Source organism: Ambystoma mexicanum, chromosome 3q, assembly GCF_040938575.1.
Source record: "Ambystoma mexicanum isolate Mex_15411 chromosome 3q, UKY_AmexF1_1, whole genome shotgun sequence".
Taxonomy (NCBI): Eukaryota; Metazoa; Chordata; class Amphibia; order Caudata; family Ambystomatidae; genus Ambystoma; species Ambystoma mexicanum.
In genome coordinates this window covers 767,180,922-767,196,640 of record NC_090926.1, presented here as the reverse complement: position 1 = coordinate 767,196,640, position 15,719 = coordinate 767,180,922, and the positions used below count along the sequence as shown (strand labels likewise).

The 15,719-nt window shown below is 41.4% G+C and overlaps 1 protein-coding gene across 6 annotated transcripts in view; it reads left to right on the top strand.

The window, feature by feature from the left end:
- Positions 1-15,719, top strand: part of TSEN54 (tRNA splicing endonuclease subunit 54) — a 571,608-nt gene that overhangs the window by 406,353 nt on the left and 149,536 nt on the right. For all 6 annotated transcript variants that reach the window (XM_069654778.1, XM_069654777.1, XM_069654774.1 and 3 more), the window contains one exon: positions 10,738-11,372. In XM_069654778.1, the coding sequence (XP_069510879.1) occupies positions 10,738-11,372 (635 nt within the window). The remainder of the gene's footprint in view (positions 1-10,737; positions 11,373-15,719) is intronic.

Below are 15,719 nucleotides of genomic sequence, written 5' to 3'. Positions count from 1 at the left end.
GTGTTAACTGGGGAGGGTTATTGGATAGAACTCCATCGATCACAGTCTGGCAAGACAGTGTTAAGGAGTGGACTTTATGCCCATACAATCCCTGTTGCAGGAAAGGTGTGTGAAAACTGCTAACTACACTTCCAGGCATTACTCTGATTTTCTGTGGGTACTCTGAATAGCTGGGGACACTTACTTATGCGCTTGGTCCCATCAATGAAGGTCCAGGGTTCGCAGGAACATTGACTGTAGTTGGCATCTGGCTAAGCAGCGGTTCCTTGTAGGATGTTTGTAGGATGTTTCCATTAGAGTTCAAGCTGGCCATACCAAGCACTTCAGGACAGCAGCTATCGCAGGTCGCACAAAGTGGGGAAACCTCCAGGACACAGCAGAGCACAGTAGCAATGAAGAAACTTCCCTGTTTGAGGGCTTCAGACTGTTTGTGACTATGAGGAAGAACCAGCTCTAGGAGGCCCCTTTCGTGCAGGGGAGCAGCAACATCTGGATAGAGATGGTGTTAGGCCACAATGTAGTGACCTGAAGAGCCTGAAGCTCCAGCTCAGGACTCTAGCCAGTGCAGCAGAGATGCCCTTCCATAAGCTGGTCAGCCCACAGAATGGTTCCAGGACGCTTCTGGCAATACGCTTCTCATACATAGGACAGGACTGGTTTGTCCCACCAGTCCAAGAGTCGAGCAAGGGTCTTCTACGATCCTTGAATAAGCAACAGGACTTTTCCCAGGAGATAGCTTTGACAATGCTGGTTGTCTATGGCAGCGTTCTTCCGGGACGTCATCACAGGCTCCTCTTCTTCGGGGTCTTGCCTCCAGTGAACAATCTGAGAAACAGCTGCAGGACTCCTCATCTCATTCCATTATTTGGCTGGGGCTGCACCTACCCACCAATGGCAAGGATCTCCACCATTCAATCAGACTCAAACCCTAATCTGCCCAGTAACAGACATGGATGTTGGACCAGAAAGTCCCAAACCCCCTTCCCATTTCCAAGAGTTGATGCACAAAAAGCACTTTGCCTAGGACTGCAAGCCAGAGCCTGTGAAAATGCACGCCATATATGTTACTTTCTGGACCTGAGCGGGTAGGAGGAAGGCCAGAGAACAAGGTGGCCAAAGGCTTGACTTAACTTGCACCTTGACATGGAATGGCCATTTGAGTATATGTTGCTTGAAATGGCAACATGATTCACTTCCACCAGGTGCATCAAAGATTTTCTAAAGAAAAAGAAATTGGAATCGAAAAAAAAAACCTCTACAGCACTTCACTATAAGATGTGTGCTACAGTACACATCTTTTTATGGCTGACTTTTTCAAAGCAATGAGGGGAGTGGGATTAGTTCCACCCAAATTGGGTGGAGAAAAATTAAACTGGCTGGCATATACAGATGATTTAGCATTGATAGACCATACTGTGGTGGGGCTTCAACGTCTGCTATTAAAAACAAGCGAATATGCCAAAATAAATGGGTTAGTAATTAACCAAAAGAAGTGTCAGAGGACCAATTTGGTTACGCATGTAAAAAGAAATGTGTGTTCCGTATCATCAGAGTGGTTTATATACTATGGGGAAGCAGGCGAATAAGAAGTTAAAATTACGGCCGATAGTGGCGACCAGACAAGCGTTGAGGTTTAAAGAGAATGGGAAGAATTATGGATTCAGCGAAGATGCATCTATTTGGCATAATGAGGCATTACAGCTTAATAAAAGCTTGTTTTGGCAGAGTTGGGTCAAAAAAGGTATATTGACGTTAAGATATACTGGATAGTAACCGACTGTTGCAACTTGAAGAGTTGTAGAGAAAATACAATCTAAGCGGAAGAGAACGGGGTAGGTATGTAGAACTAACTTCGCTAATTAGTCAAAGCAAAAATATGGCAAATGATTCATTTGGTAATAAGCCAGAGATGTGTCAACTGCTAATGCCAATGGAAATTGGGCATATTACAGCATGGGAACAACTAAAAGTTACATGGTCAATGGATGTAAATACAAATTTTACAGTTAAGGATTGGAAAGATGTACTTGGGGGGGGGGGGGGGGGGGGAGGGGGTAGTAGCAACTTAAGAGTGGATCTAAATTTGCGTTTGATAAAACAGAAAATAGTTGGCAGAATGTATTGGATGCCAGTCAAGATGCACAAATTGAATTTGAGGACGGATGACCTATGCTGGAGCTGTGGAAGTGACAGGGGTACCCTTCTGCATCTACTTTGGGACTGCTCAAGGGTTCAGGACTTCTGGAAAGAGATAATTGATAGTTGATAAGATTTTTGGTGTTGTGTTGTAGAGATCAGCAGCGAACATTATCTTGCTTCAACATAAGGGAAGGTGTAAAAGTACTAATAACTATAATAAGTGGATTGATAAGGCCATGTTTGTAGCAATCAAGCTGATTCTTAGGGTCTGGAAGACGAGAAGGAAACCTAATGTTGATGACTGGTTAATGGAGTTGCAGATTTTGTCAAGGTATGACAAAATCTAATTGAAGGCTAAAGATAAGGAGGAAGAATATCTTTTGTTATGGGGACCATTTAATGCCTTATATGATTGAGTATTTAGTAATAATAATAATAATAATAATAATTTGGCACTTTTATAGCGCTACAAACTCTCATGTATCTGTGCGCTGCTTATTACCCACGGTGTGTGGTGCTCATTTATCGACCTCGGAAGGATGAAAGGCTGAGTTTTGGCCCCGCCAGGATTCAAACCTGTGTTAGCAGGCTCTGCACGGATGTCAAAGCGAGCGCTCTACTCGCTGTGCCACTTTGTGATGTCATTTAGGTTAGAGATAAAAGAAGAGTGTGATATGCCCCTTTTTTTTCTCCTCCTTTTTTTCTTCTCTCTCCTCTCTTGTCTTTGTGCAGTTTAATGTTTGTGTGTTTTACAGAAATTATATTGTATTTAAGCAATTTATATAGAGAGATAATAATTGGACATGTGTAAGGGTGGTAGAATTGATGTTTTGTATATTGTTTGGTGTAGTAATACAATGTTGTTGATGTAGTCATCTTATAACTTTACTGTACACCATAGTTACATCCTGTATGATGGAATATGTTTTATTGATTAAGTAATAAAAAGAAGGAAAAAAAAGTGCCAGGTAACTCAGATATCGCACCCCAAGGCGAGTAGAGCCAAATTCGGCTGGCAGATAGATAACATCAAGATTAAACCCCAACGGGAGATAATTTACCTAGGATTTCAATTCTCGGATAAAACATCACGTGAGGATAGCATAAAACGATTGTTGGCTAAAAGTGATCAGCTGATATTTCATATGAAGAACATCCACGGGAAATATTGCAAGTAGACAATGCAACCTTTGCTAACCTACTATGTGGGTAAAGTAATACCCAAGATATTATATGGGATGGAAATCAACCCTATGAGTCGAACTATTCTATGGGGTAAAATAAAGGGGCACATATGGAAAAAGATATTAAATCTGCCAATGGGGACCCCAATGCCATCGATCCTTTATGAACTAGGCCTGTTGTCAATGGAAAATACTTAGCCCAATGTCGAAAATATTCCATCCTGCCCAAAATACACTTTTTGAAGACCTAGCTAAAGAAAGACACAAGTGGTTCACCCTTTCTTATTGACCTAGTAAACTATGCAGATGTGATTTGTATGACAGTGTCAAGGATAGAAGAGAAATGAATGAAAATCCTGAAGCGGTTAAAAAACAAGTGAAAGCAATGGATTGGATTAAGACAATTGCCATGGTCAGGAGTTACATGTTACACACATTTGCTAAGATTTATAAACCACTAGGTCTTCTGCTAACGTACTTAAACCAATTTCCTTGTGCTAGAATAAGGGTTAAATTCCTGCGGTTTTGGCTGAATCTTCTGCCTACGTGGGAAATTTTGGCCAGACGGGGAATATACACTGGAGGAGATAAAGGCATATGTCGGTACTGTAGAGACTTAGTTGAAAATCTATGTCATCTTCTAGTATAATGTGGGGCCCTTAAAGCAATGAGAACGCACTTCCTGAGCAGATTTTTTCAGTATCAAATGTAGACATGGCACAAGTAGTTTGGGATAGAGTGAGTGCTGGTAATGAGGTTTTTCCACTGCAGAGGTTATTAGAATGTTGGATGAGCACGGTCTCACAATGAAATGATGAAACTGAGTTTGTAAATGGTTTGAAATGTTATTGATTATTGAATTATGAATTTTTTTAGGTTATTAGAATGGTTTTCTGTTCTTTTTAGTAGAATTGGTTATTTTGTTTTAAATATTGAAATATTAATTGAAGTTATGTAAATTTTTAAAATATTGTTTTTGTTTATTTTTGATGTGTAAAAATTCAAATTTTGAACAAAGGCACAATAAAGGAAAAAAACATAAACATTGGCCAGTGCCCACTTATCCCCAAAATAAATGTGTTAAGCAAGGTGTAAGTGAAGCAAAAAGACTATACTTTTCCAAAAAATCAGGTCACGGTTCAACCCATAACAGAATAGCTGGAGGTTTCATTGAGGTCAATGGAATTAAAGTTACAAAAAGACAAATATTTCCTAACGTAGGTTGTTCAGCAGTGTTACTGTGTGTTAGGAAAGATTTCTCTTTAGGTATCTTTCCCTCCATATTCTATATGGACCCTTTTGTTTTTGTTAACCTGTCCTGACAATGTAGTGCAGTGGGGATACTTTTTTTTTATCATCCTAGTCTTTTATACTTGGGATTTCTGGTTACTTTTATATGTGCCTAAAGACGAGCTGGTGGCTGCAGATACATTTTTTTACAATGTTTGCATTCTTTTTAGTGTGCACATTATCACATTTATCGTGTCTGGCTCCTAAATGTGGCTGGTGCCCTAAAATGACTGTGCCACAAGATATCTTGCTTGTCCTTTGGCCATATTGTTTGGCCTTCTTCCTGCCTTCTCTAGCATAGGAAAACTGGCCCTCACACTAAACACCACAAGTCATTCCTTGGATGTTATACACGGAGGACTTGGTCATATTAGACCAAACTCCCATAGGTCTACAGCAGAGTCTGGACCAGCTGGAAGTTTATGTACAAAAAATTATCTGAGGGTCAACTCCAATAAATCAAAAATAATGACCTTCTCGAATTCATGACGGAAAAGAAAACCTAAATTTGTTTGCACCTTGGGTAACCAGGTCCTGGAAAATGTAGACTCTATTCTATATATAGGTGCCTTAATCAACTGTAGTTTAATTGAGAAAACCTTGACCGAAGCGATCAGATTGAAATGCATTAGTTTGACATGTCAAGCCATGCTGATCTACACAAAAATTGGGAAATGTACACTGATCCCCATTATTTCCTTTTATAATCTAAAAGCAGCCCCCATTATGCTCTATGGTGCAGAGACGGCTTTAAACGTTCCTGAAAGATTCTGGGATGTGATGGAAGGCTACATTTGGAAAAAGGCCTTATGTCTACCGAGATCACTCCCAACTTCCCTAATAAGATATGAACTAGGACTGCAGTCGCTTAAATCCAGGGTCAAATGGCGTTCATTAAGACTTTACCGTAGCTGTATTGAGGCCGAGTCCTCTCCCTTTCGAAATACTAAACAATAGGGGAACTTGTATAAAAGATTGATTTGTGAACACTTGGAAAAGCTTATGCTGTGGAGTGTTAAATGATTTTGAGCTATCTGAAGACGTTTTAATAATTAACTCTTCAAAAGTGAAAGAACTATCTAAAGAGGCAAGATTGGATTGACACACAAACCAAAGGTCAACTTCTAAATTACCATTGAGTTTGGAACATGAATTAAGAGGCTTGGACCAACTTCGAGATAGCTCTCAAAATGTCCCATCCCCAAATATCGTGATGTGGTCATGCAGTTAAGATTGAACATTATACCCACCATGGAAGTACTCAGTGTGAGGAAACTGAATGATAAAATGTCCTCTTCTTGACGATTTTGCAAGGGGAATGGAAAAATATAATCATTAAAATATCTGATAACAGAATGTAATATGCTTACTTTAACGAGGCAGAAACACATGCTTGAAGTTGCCAAGCAGTATAGCACTCTCTGTAGATGAATGGTGGAAACAGTTTCTTTTTGCGAAAATTACTCAATAAATATTCGCTGTGATCAAATTTATAGAAGTAGTTTTGGGATTATAAATTAAGTGAAACTTAAGAATAGATGTCCATGATAACATGAATTGACGAGGTTAGGGATTTCTTGTTACCTATTGAGTCATTTTTAATTGCAGTGTGTTTTGTGAAAAAGTGTGATGTATTTTTAAGCCTGATGAATTGCTCTCAAGTTGATGCCTGTCGCATGCTTTTATGAAAGGTCTGTAATAAACCAAACATAAACTAAAAAAAATTAAAATAAACACAACATATACAAAGAAAGTTATAACAACACACTATAATAAAAAAATATCAACACAATGTCTGAATGGCCTTCTCCTGTCCTAGGTAAGATCCCTTCCTCAGGATTCAAAGTCAACTCCAAAATGTTCAGCAAAAAGTAGAAAAAGGTTTTGAACAAGCTCTTGAAAGTTCAAACAAAAAGTTAATCAAACAAAAATCCACTGGTAAGAAATCTTTGTTCCTGGATGAAAAGATCCCCTTCCAACTTCCAGAAAAAGAAATGGCACCTTTGGTAATTCTGGTTATGATAGATTGTCTCTTCCTTCAGATAAATGGTCACAGTTCAAAAGGTGTAATATTCCCCAGTGTCGATAATACACAATTCTTTAGGGCTTCTTCAGTTACAACTTTACATTTGGTATATTAGTCAGGATGCTTTCTCTGGGTTGCTGCTTCTATTTTTAACAACCATACTTCTACTGTTGGTATTATGGGAACAATCTCCTTTGTCCCACAGTACGTTACTGCTTCAAATCACTTCAATGTGACATCTGCTGACAACTTAAAATACCACCATAGTGCAAATATTACTACTAGTGCTCAATACTTTTCAATTTTTAGTCTGGCTTTGACAAGACACTTCAACCTCTTCAGGTAGGCAAGGCACTTTTCCTTTTAATGACTTTCTCAAAAGGTGCAGCCTTTTTGCCTCTTCCGTCTGTCTGACTGCCACAAGAGCAACCTGCTTCTGTCCATAAGACTCCCTTCTTTCTCACTTCAACAGTTGTTTGCACCACAGGTTTTATTTTACTTCTAAATATCCTTCACAAGCAATTAGCTCCCCTTCCTCAGCTTTACTCACACCTTTCTGACAGTTATCAGCCCAAATAATTATCCAGAAGCCTTGGTGCCACTCTCTCAACTTCAGGTAACAATGGTATACTTGTTTCTTAGGCCATTTAACGGTTAACAACTTTACAGTGTAGTTGGATGTCTCTTTAACTCTTGGCAAGACTGGTTTCACTATGAAAAGGGGATGCCTCTTGGATTCGGTAATGCTTGTTCTCTTCAACACGTTAGACTCTTTACTTCTTTGAAATGGAAAGAATATCACTTCAGGATATAGTATAGAGTTAAGTCTTTCAAGTGAAAACACAATTAGGCACATGCAACCTCTTTTTAATTGGATTTCAAAATTTAAAGTTGAATAAAGAATTGTAACTTCCATGTAACTGCAAAGGATTAAGTTATGTCTTCCTTTTGGTAATCATAATTGGGCACACAGGACCTCCTTTTAATGTTGTTTTTACTCTTTGTAACTTGAAACTCGTATACAATGTCAGGTATTTATTATTTAATAGTAATGGCTCAAGGAACGTTCCTCTTGTTAATTAGGGACATGCAACCACTCTGTTAGGCATGAACGGTCTTTAAATAGTTCAACAATGGGTTTTCAGTGATTTAACTTCTTATGCGAGTGTTGATCTTTGCTGTTATTCGCGAGTGCTACAATTCCATTGTTAATACAACTTCAGATAGAAGGAAAAGCTTTCACTCGTTTTAAACAATAAGCAAGTCTCTTGGGAGCTGACTACAGTTACCGGCAAGGCTCGCGCAGTGTGTTTGTGTGCTGTGCTTTACTCTCCAGCTTCAGAGACACTGGTTTTGTGGGTTGCACTGGTTCCCCGACTTCCTCTATCACTTCTACTGCTTCTGGCTCGCTGAGGACCCACACCCTTCTCCAGCACGTGTGTCTTCTGTCCAGCCACTTGATTTGGGATTTCCTTTTCCTCTCGAGACCCTCGGCTTGCCTTTGGCTTCTGGCCTTAGTCTCTTGCACTTCCACGACTCTGCAATCAGGCTCACAGGTGGAAACCCTAGTCTCCTGCACAACTTCCGTTGCGCAGCCTCTGCACTTAAGATTTTTGGAGACAGGAGAACAGGACTCTCTCAGGACTTGAAGGTGAAATCTGCTGTCTCCACTTCCCTGTGTCCCTTCTGTTCTTCCACTTTCTTGTGATTTGCACAGACCTCGTGCTTCAACTCTGCTGCTACAGCGAGCCTTCCAGCTCTTGTTCCAGCTCCTTCTGTTCCTCCTTTCCTGATGGGGCCTTTCATGTCTCACATAGTTCTTGATTGTCTTCAGGTGTGGGCTATTAGTCTTAATTGCCTGACTACTGCAATGGCTACTAGGCTTAATTTCCTGACTACTACATCTACATGCCTCTTCAGCCCTCTTCCTCATCTCTGTACCACTAGCATTCTGGGACTTGTAGTTTCTTCCATTAAACTTAGGGTTTTCAACTTCTGAATTATTTGTAAGGGTAGATTTAATTCCCTTAAGGCTTTTAACTAAGGGACTATGAGAATTAGCTATCACAGAAGAAGATGGTTTATTGAAGACAACATTTCCATACTTCTTTACTTCTGGGATTTCGGAAGGTATTTAGTTTTTGATACCAAAAAGTATTTTTGTTTCGGGATAGTTTATTCTGATTTCATAAACTTGGGGTTAACCTTCGATCTAATACGAGGTTCTGAGACATTACAATTATAATACACCATAACCGCTTTAGGTACAATGGTAAGACTCTGTCAACAGAAAAATATTGTCTCTCATCCCATGGAATCTCCTCACCACCAGAGGCCTTGTCTCCTCCCATGTGATCCTCCCGCAGTACACCACCCCCAGGGTTGGCATCAGGAAGCATCTACGTGGTCACCTGGGAGGAGACGTTTGGCAGGGTTTCAGTGAGAGATCCATAGGATTCTTCACAGTATCCTGTGTAGAAGAGCAGCCAACTGAAGCTCCCTGGACGACTCCCGAAGAGGCCTGGCATCCCTTCTTGCATTTGGCCCGGTGACGCCCTGCTTCACTATATGATCTGCGAAGGCCCCGAGTGGTGCTTCAACCCTTGAACTGGTGGAACCAACCAGTCTCAACACATTCTCGAGGCTCCATCTGAATGAGCCTTCAGAGGTGTACCTGGACCGCCCGGTGGACTGGCCAGCTGTCCAGTGGGCTACCTCTGTAGAATTGTCACCATTCCGCGTTCGTCGCTGGAACCTCAGTGGTCACCAGCTCACACCACAAATCACCTTCCCAGCATCAAGGGATCCTGCTCTGGAAGGTCTTCCTCACCTGCAACTGGAGAGACGGCTGTGTGCGGTAGCCGCCACTGGAGCTCGCCTTCCCCCATTGGGTGAAGTGTCCTGAAGAGGTTTGCATCAGTGTCTTCTGAATTTCTGCTTCGAAAAGGTTTGCATTCTGCTTTTGGAACCGACCGGAAGAATCCTTGCACCCGCAGCTCCTGGGCATCTTCTACTGGATCCAGCGTTGGAAAAACAAACCTCCAGCGACTCCCAGTTGACCTGCATAGTCACTAGGAAAAATATGACTACGGGGATTGGACTTATAAAGTTAGGGCATAATTCTTGTGAACGGGTTTCATTCTGCTACATCACAACTTACCTTCTTTCTAGTTATTGAATGCATTCCTACAAACCTAAAGGTGACTATGTTTGATAATTGAATATTGTGTGATATTACCACCTCATTGTTTCATTTTTCTAGTGTGTATTTGTGGGCCTTTAATATAGTATTTCTTTACTTACCTGTTTCCGTTTTTATTGTGTGCTTCACTGTGTGAACGCATTGTGGACCTCTGACCCCACTCACTTTCTCCTGAGACTAAGCCTTGACCACTCTCCACACTTACCTTGATTGGGTTTGGCTAACCTCGCCGAGTTCCCCTGTTCACTATAGCTACTGTGGCCTCCTAAATTATGTCCACCAGGCCAGATTTTAGAAATTCATCTTAATACTGTGTTCCCAATGTATATCCGCAAACCTGATCTCAAGTGTAGGAGAAGGCACGTAGTTCGCTGTGCGCTGGCCCAAGCCTTTCCATCCCTTTGAATTTGGCTGAAGAGTGAGAAGATAACTCATCAGAAGATAAACCTCAACAGCCAGGCCAACAGATAAGCTACCCCACAATCAAAATATGTGGCCAATCATCATTAAACCTATAATGAGAGGCTTTTCTGTGTGTTGTGGGGGCTTTTGATGCCACCTGTACCTTTCGATGCTGATGTATGTGGAACATTTTGCTGCTGGTTTCATTGTTTGAACATTTGATGAGAGTTAAGGTACTTCTCTTGCCATTGTTGTATATTAATTGGTCCCTGTTGCGTGTGGGGGTTTGCAACCTTGTAAATATTCCATCTTCAGCCCTGGTTGTCCTTAGTAAGAGAAGAATTGCATTACCAAAAAAAGGGGTTTATTCTCAAGTACAAAAATACTCTCTATTATAGGCCCAGAAACACCGAGTGTGATTCGAAGATGACTTTATTTTCAATTTCTTCACTTGTGTAATGTTTAAATAATCGGTGAAAACATTTTTGTTGCAGATATCAAGACAAAAAAGGAAAGATAAATGAACATGTGTTCGATGAAGAGACGAACCGAGAGGGAACCTTCAGAAATGCAACTGTCCGACTGGGAATACCAGTTGTGAACAGTGATTGGCCAGAAAAGTTATGTGCTAGCAATGGTGCAGAGCTTGTCAAAACCTGTGTGGATAATGTAAAAGACGATACACAGGCCAGTATGGAAGATAAATGCCCCATTTCGCAACCTGCCATTCCCAAGGACACAAATGGCGGTTGCAGTCCAAGATGGGGCTTTACAGAAATTACATTTCCCAATCTTGGTTCTGATTGCATGCAGAACCACCTTCCGCAGCCCGATGGGGTACTGCTGCCTAAAAATATAATAGGACGGGAAGTGGATCTGTCTAGTTGGCGTCATAGGCTGAATCAGAAAAGAGAGAGGATATCCCGAAGAGAACAAGAACAGCTTGAGTGGGAAAGTCGCTACAAGAACAGTGTCAATGCAGACCTGGAGGTGAAACAGTGCCGTAACTGGAGAGAATACAAGGAGCTACTGAGAGGACGGATAAGCCGGGGAGCCAAGAAGCGTCCTCCCCACCTCTGGAATCAGGCAGTCACTCCACTCGTGGAGCCTGGACAAGTTACATCATCAGGTGAGATTTGCTTGTATTTTTTCTGCATGCTTTCTAATCGGTTTTCTTCCTCTGGTACTTTTGATTTGTTAATAACAAGGGGGAACATTTAATTGAATCTGTGAAGTTGCTTCCTTCACTTCTTTTTTTGATGTGTTTTGAGTGAATTAATAAGTTCTGTGATTAAGGGAAGGTTGTGTCTCAAATATGAAAAGGCAGTGCTCTTTATGATGTGGATGCATGCAGTCTTAAGTGAGCCCTATGTTCTGAGTGAGTCTGTGATTGTACCAATGAAGGTCTTGAGTAGATTCATAAAATGTCTTGCGTGAGCCTATTATGCCATATCGCCCTTTGCGACTCCTTATTAGAAATTCATAGTGGGTGTGGCCAACTGCCCGCAAAATGGTTGCTTAGCCCGGGAGCTCCCATTACTGATGCTGCTCCCTCCAGATACTTGTATCCAACCCAGTTTCTCTTTCCAGTTTGTTTGCACAGATACACAACTCCACCACTGGTGCCAATAATCACATGTTTCTCCACAACCCCTCCAACAATGTGGTGCTACCCCTGTGAACATTTTAGACAATCGTTGTGGGGTCAGGTGCCATCTCATCAATAGCCTCCCGTTATGCATTTTATACTGCATGGATATGAATGTGTTTGATACTGCCCTGTATATTACCGCCCATGTGTCTGATAAATCTTGCAACCCCCAGTTCTTTCTCCCACTTGCTTTGAGTGCTTGGTTGTGGTAAATGGCCTCTGGTAAGTAGTGCACTGTATAGTTGAGCTATTAGTCCTCTCGAATCCCGACATTTGCTCAAAATGCGCTCAAATGCTGTAAGCCACCTACGGAGGGTGTCGCCCCAGCGTGGGTCTCTCAGTACACTCCTCAACTGCAGATAGTGTAGTGATTTCATTGTGGTGTCGCACTGTGCTTCCTCTAGTTCTGTCTTTGTAATGTCGGTACCTCCTTTCCACATCTGTCCTGCTCTCACCAGGCCTTCCTCATATTGGTGTTGAACGAGGCTGACATCTATTAGTTGATCTCTAATGGAGGGGGCACCATATACAGCTGAGTGGGGTTGGCCAAGAAGTCACTCCTTTCATGGCCTGTATGGGGTGCCAAAGTGACCACAATACCGCCAAAACTGGATGCTCTCGGATTCTACGCGCCATGGTCTGATATGGGACCCACAACCATTCCCCTAGGGTTACTGGCGTGAATAAGTAGTTTTCAAGGCCGACCCTTTGTTTCTCAGTATTTTCCCCACAAATGATCCGCCAGGACCCGAAATTGAGAGGCCCTATAATATTCAAAGAGTTCTGGGTAACCCATGCCCCCCTTATCCTTTCGAGTAGTCGGAGTTGTGTATGATACCCGGGGCCTTGAGTCTGCCCATAAATATGCAATGCGAGTCTGCTTAACTTCTAATTGGAATGCTTCTGGCATAGTTACGGGGAGCAATTGGAAGAGAAATGGGTGTCTACTAAGTATTTTCTTCTTAATTGAGGTCAATCTAGCCGTCCAGGATAGAGCCTTCTTGGACCACCTATCTATATCAGATTTAATGGCGTTCCACAGGGGTGTATAGTTTGCACGGAATAAACTTGCCAAGTCTTTCGTAATTACCACGCCCATACACTTTATTCCCTCTGCTTGCGGCTGGAAACCCCACTCTGCTACTAATTGACCTGGTAGGGCTGAGTTTGGCTGGAGCGCTTACGCAGCAGTTTTATTTAGGTTTGCTTTAAATCCTGATAGTGTCCCGTATTCCCCTAATGTGGCAAAAAGGGCAGGTAGCCAAAGCAAGCTACTAGGAAATTAAGGCTAAAATGTTGTCAGCGAATAGTGCCAGCTTGTATTCCCTTCCTGCTCTTACGATCCCATTTATCTTAAGATTTGTTCTAATTGCCTGCGCTAACAGTTCCAATACCAGGGTGAATAAGAGGGTAGACGGAGGGCAGCCCTGTCATGTGCCTCACATCAAGTTAAAATAATCTGAAATAACACCATTAACTAGAACTTTAGCGTTGACGTCCCGGGATAATGCCAATGCTCCCGACACCCATTTTTGACCCAAACCCACCCATTGCATGACTGCGTGCAGAAAAGGCTATTCGACTCTGTCGAACGTCTTCTCCGTGTCAATGGACATTAAAGTGGGACAGACCTCTCTCTCATCGATAGCAGCGATAAGGTCAAGGGTTTTGCAGACATTGTCCGCGCCTTGCCTGCCTCTCACATAGCCGACCTGATCTTTGTGAACCAATTGGGGTAATATTTGAGCTAAAAGGCCAGCAAGTATGCTTGCATAAATCTTTGCGTCAACATTTATGAGATATGATATGATAAGGCATTTATAACACGCCTGTACACAAGTGTTTCAATGAGAGATATTGGCCGGTAGGATGCACATTCTGTGGTGTCTTTGCCTTCTTTTGACATTACTATAATTCTAGACTCGGTAAATGACGGGGCCTGGCTAGTTTCTTAAATTGAGTTAAAAATGTTCTCAAAAAAGGGATTTAGCGAGGTACTATTCGCTTTATAAAAGGCTGGTGTGTATCCATCCTGCCCCGGCGCTGAGCCTGCTTTCAATTTGGAAATAGCTTTTTGGTGCAGTAGTCTGGATTTCCTCCGTTGTGATTGGGCTGTTTAGCTTCTCCTGATTTTCTTGAGATATTGGCGTGCGGGGCAATTTTGACAAGTATCGCTCAATATCTTGCTCGGATGTATATAGAGGGGTGTAAAATCTAGAAAAGCGTTTCGTGATTTCGCTCTGGTTCAACAACTCTTTTCCTCTTTCATCTTGAAATTTGGGGATCGCTCTTTCTGCCCTCTGTTTTCGTAGGCGAGCAGCCACCATAGTGTGGGCTTTATCACATCTCTCGTAAAAATTCTGCTTTAAGTATCGCAGTTCAGTCAGTGCCTTGCCTTGCCATATATCCCTTAGCTCTTTCCGAAGCATTCCGACCTGCGCTAAGATTGCTTCCCTATTGGCGGGTCGGGTTTGGAGTATCAGTTCCTTATGTGCAATTTCATCTTTTAATTTGTTTTCTCTTTTCACTCTAATCCTGATTCAATGGGCCCCTTCTGCAATCATGATACCCCAAATTGTAGCCTTTGCCGCTTCCCATACTGTTTTTTTCTCAACGTTTGAAGGATAAAGAGTTTAATTGTCTTGCAGGTATATATATTTATTAGATTTTTGCAACAATATACATTTCCAACATACACAGATTTTAGTATCATGTCTTAACTATGAAGCTTATAAGTATAGTAATACTCTATACTACCATAACAACAACACTATCTAACAACATCCTTCAGTCGTATGCAATAAGTCAATAACTCTACAGCGATAGTTCATCTCAAATCCCATGTAAAAAGTGAAGACATTGAATACAGTAAGTGAACACATACATGTAACACAGGACAATAAACACCACCAAAAAAACCCCTAGATTATTCACTCATAGATTAGTGAAAGGACTCCACAATGAAAGATATGTCCTCACAACCTTTATTTATTAAAGATACCTTCTCATATTTTTACAGTATTAACATCTCTACCAACCAATCTTCCATAATAGGTACTCTTACAAACTCTTAAGGATTAGCTTGATGGCAACCACCAGAACCTTATCAATCCATGCATTATATTCCCTTGTAATTAAATATCTCCCCTACGTAGTAGCAAAATCACATTTGCAGCTGACCTAGGGATAGTTATATTAAAAACCATGTATATTCTGTCTAAAACCTCTTTCCAAAAAACCTGTACTCGCGGGTAGCTCCAGAGTAAATGTAATAAGTTCCCCTATCCCTACCACAACTCCAACACACATCATCAGTAATCAGTTTTAGCTTATATATTTTCACTCGAATCCAATAAATCCTTCCAATAACTTTTTGCCTTAGCAACCGTAAGCACGTGTCCATTCGTGCGTTAGATCCTACTCTAAGATGATCACCCCATATTGTCAAATTGATGTCATTTGACCAAGCTTTTCAATTTTGTCCATGAGCCTACATCTAACCCCATAGTCATAAAATGCATATAGGTAGATACACTGTGTTCCCGTCCATCAAACAGCTTACAAATCTCTGGTCTTTGCTCCAACTCTTTATCAAGCATGCTTACTTTTTGGCTTATTAAGGAACTCAGTTCTACATATTGACTCATCTTTCTTCTATTCATACTAAACTTATCATGTAATTCCTCAAAGCTCAGTATCCTACCTCCTTCTAAAATGTCCCTTATTCTTAATATACCCTTCTTGATCCAGCTCTGCCAATGCAAACATCTATTATGCAACTGTAGCGCTTGATTATGCTAAATTGACGCATCATAGTTGATCCCG